At 34.8% G+C, this 3,249-nt stretch overlaps 1 protein-coding gene across 1 annotated transcript; it reads left to right on the top strand.

Annotated features, from left to right (window-relative positions):
- The first annotated feature begins 1,199 nt into the window (after positions 1-1,199).
- Positions 1,200-1,568, top strand: LOC132613301 (protein PELPK1-like). The gene has a single exon (XM_060327324.1). The coding sequence runs from the start codon at positions 1,200-1,202 to the stop codon at positions 1,566-1,568; it is 369 nt and encodes a 122-aa protein (XP_060183307.1).
- Positions 1,569-3,249: the final 1,681 nt, after the last annotated feature.

Raw genomic sequence — 3,249 nt, 5'->3', positions numbered from 1 at the left:
GGTTGCTAATTAAGTTACTAAAAGGGCAATTTCATAAAAAGATCTGTCAAGATGAAGTTGAGCAACGTACACATCAATAGAAATTTATGGGAAAAAAGAAAATTTGTGCCACGAAAAAGAAAAGTGATCTGACACTTTTTGTTGTGCACATTATATAGCAATGAAGATGTGAAGAGGCTCAGAGGCGGACCCAGGATTTTGAGTTCGGGGGTGCTCTATTAACTATTTATATCTGTTTTCTTTATATTTTCTATACAATTATACACTCCGTGATTAAATTTAATGGGTGCCGGAGCACCCAAACTTTACACATGGGTCCGCCCCTGAAGAGGCTACATAAATTGTTATTACCAGTGGAAGCTCAAAGGATAAATTAAAACAAATGGAGTTGAAATGTCAAAAGGCCACAATGAAAATGATAATTAAGAATATTTATCCAACTGTAAGAACCGGTAATGACTATTGGAAACTGATACAGTCATCCCATTTAACTTATCCACTCCCGTGGAGAACCAGTTCACCTGTTACTGCTACAGTTCTCTAGAATAATTAATTGTTTAGTTGTAGGAGAAGTCTAATAGTTGATTTAGTATAATATTCAACTTTTTAGTTTTAGTAAGAGTAATACTTTTACTGTAGAAGGAGTTTACTACTCTATTTATGTGTCTCTAGAAAGACTTATAATTAATAAAATTTATAGAACATTTTTTATTCATATTTTCTACCTTGTTGCTTGCATCTCTCTTCAAAAATCATAACAGTAGAATGGAGATGCTCTTGTTTCTATAACTAGATTAAACACACAACATTTAGGATTAAGTCATTAAACTAGGAGCTGAAACAGATTAACTTGCCATCTTGAAGCGCTGTTACAAACTTATAAAAGAAATTAGGAGAGTTCTCATTAGATTACCTACCAGAAGACCTTTGTTATGTTATGACAAGCTTGTAGGAAGATCAACATAAAATATGTAATGGCTGTAATTCATGGAGAGTTTGTACATGTAAGATTAATTAGGAGGTTATTGTTGAGAAGATGAACTAACAGACATTTTTTCCTCCCAACCACAACCAAAGCTTAATGCTCCTTCCTATTTTTTCACAACCACATATCTATATAAACTTGTTCAAAGTGAAGCCTAAAGCATAATCAACCAAAGCATAAGATACCAGTCTCAAAGCATTTATCACCTTCAACAATGGCTTCTCACTACAGCCCCTCTTTCTTCTTGTTATTACTTGTCACTTTGTCGTTAACAAGCTGCTACACAATTCAAGCAGAAGCACGCCATCTTCTTGAAGTAACTATGCCCGAGCTTCCTAAGCCTGAATTGCCACATCTTCCGGAAATCCCAACTTTTCCTAAGCTTGAATTCCCTGAAATTCCAAAACCCGAGCTGCCAACTCTGCCGAAGCCCGAGTTTCCAGAAATACCAAAGCCGGAGTTACCAACATTTCCAAAGCCTGAACTACCAACATTTCCAAAACTCGAGATTCCTTCCATTCCTAAGCCTGAGCTACCAACTTTGACTAAGCCTAAAATCCCTCAAATGCCTCAGAAGCCTTGAGTTTGAAGCGAATGACATCCTGTTTCTCATGGAAGCAGCATTGTTGAATATTACTTCTTTGTGTCATGTGATCATGCTTTTATTTTAAGTTGTTAATTGTGTTGTACCAGAGTCATTTGCAGCTTCCCTTTTGGAAGAAATATTTATGTGATTGTTCACTCATCAGTTCACTATTTTTGTGTTTCTAATGACATTACATATTAGTCTTATAAAAAGAACAGAAAAAGGCTAAAATTACCCCTGAACTATTTCAAATAGGCCAAATTTACCCCTGAACTATTCGAAATAGGCCAAATTTATCCTCCATTTCATTTTTGGCTAAAATGCCCTCGTTGTTAGTCAACTAGCCAAGTAGCTCAAAAATACCCTCGTTCTTCTTCCACTACTCATTGAATTTGACAGTGTGCTATGTCGGAACCTTTGATCAGCGACATGCAAACTATGTAGAGATTATGTTCCAGTCGCTATATCACACAAAAATCCAGTCACATTCATTAGTCGCAAATACTAAAAAGTTAAAAGGAAATGGAAAGGAATAAATTTGACAGGAAGCAATTGCTGGAGTGTTACTATATATGCAGTCTAAGATTCTATTTTCAAATTTTACAATCATCAAACCGGAAGCACCAAAGAGACACACATGCTACACAAGAGACGTATGATATATATGCATACATACATGGGGCATTTAATTATAGGTGGCTTTTAAGTTTTAAAATTGAGTGGAGGTGACTCAAGTTTTAATTATTGAGTAGAGGTGATAAATTTTGATTAGTGATTAAGGGATTTTGAGCTTGCCCAACTGTTTCGTTTTTGACACTTTGACCCTCAGCTTTATTTTAAGACTTTGAACCTAAACTTTACTTTTAACACTTTTTCCCAAAGTTTTATTTTTAACACTTTGACGCAACCACTATAAACCCTAAAATACCAAAATGGATTAAAAAAAAAAAAAAACTCCTCTGCAGCACCGTTTTCTCCATTTTTGTTCTTCTCTTCTCTTCGTCTTCTCTTCTTCGTGCTGCTCTCTTCACTTCTTGTGTTGTTGCTTTCTTTTTCTTCTTCTTGGTCCGCCATTATTGCTGCTTTCTTCTTCTTCTTCTTCTTCTTCTTCTTCTTCTTCTTCTTCTTCTTCTTCTTCTTCTTCTTCTTCTTCTTCTTCTTCTTCATCCGCCATTGCTCAAGAAAAAAAAATCATTCGATTTTGCAATTTTTTGACTGAATGTCATTCGTGTATCACTGGGCATTACTTTATAAGTGTTTTCCGGTCATTTGGTAAGTAAAACAATACTGTTTTTTTTTTCAATTGTTCATCTCGGTATAGTTGCCCTAGTTGTTGATTTTCCAACAATTTACAGTAGCAGTTGTAGTTGTTGCAACAAGTTCTAAAGCTGCTGTATAAGAGCTTCTGAACTTTTTGCAACAACTGTTGTAGTTTCTTCAACAGTTGTTGATAAATTATGAAGTTGTTGCAACAGATTTACTAATCTGTTGCAACAATTACTAAAAATGTGAATAAATAATTTACAAAAGCTATTGTACTTTGTGCAACAATTGTGAAATCTGTTGGAGAGTTCCTACTCTTTCCAACAAATGAATTACTTGTTGCAACAAGTATGATACTTGCTGCAACAAGTACAATAGTTGTTGGATATATTTTACAGTTGTTGGATGAAACAGA

Source organism: Lycium barbarum, chromosome 10, assembly GCF_019175385.1.
Source record: "Lycium barbarum isolate Lr01 chromosome 10, ASM1917538v2, whole genome shotgun sequence".
In the NCBI taxonomy this organism is placed as follows: Eukaryota; Viridiplantae; Streptophyta; class Magnoliopsida; order Solanales; family Solanaceae; genus Lycium; species Lycium barbarum.
The sequence above is the reverse complement of the archived record's forward strand: the minus strand, read 5'-3'. Positions and strand labels throughout refer to the sequence as shown.

What these genes read in the sequence shown, in the direction of transcription:
- LOC132613301 (XM_060327324.1), top strand. Translation starts at nt 1,200, where the DNA reads ATGGCTTCTCACTACAGCCCCTCTTTCTTCTTGTTATTACTTGTCACT.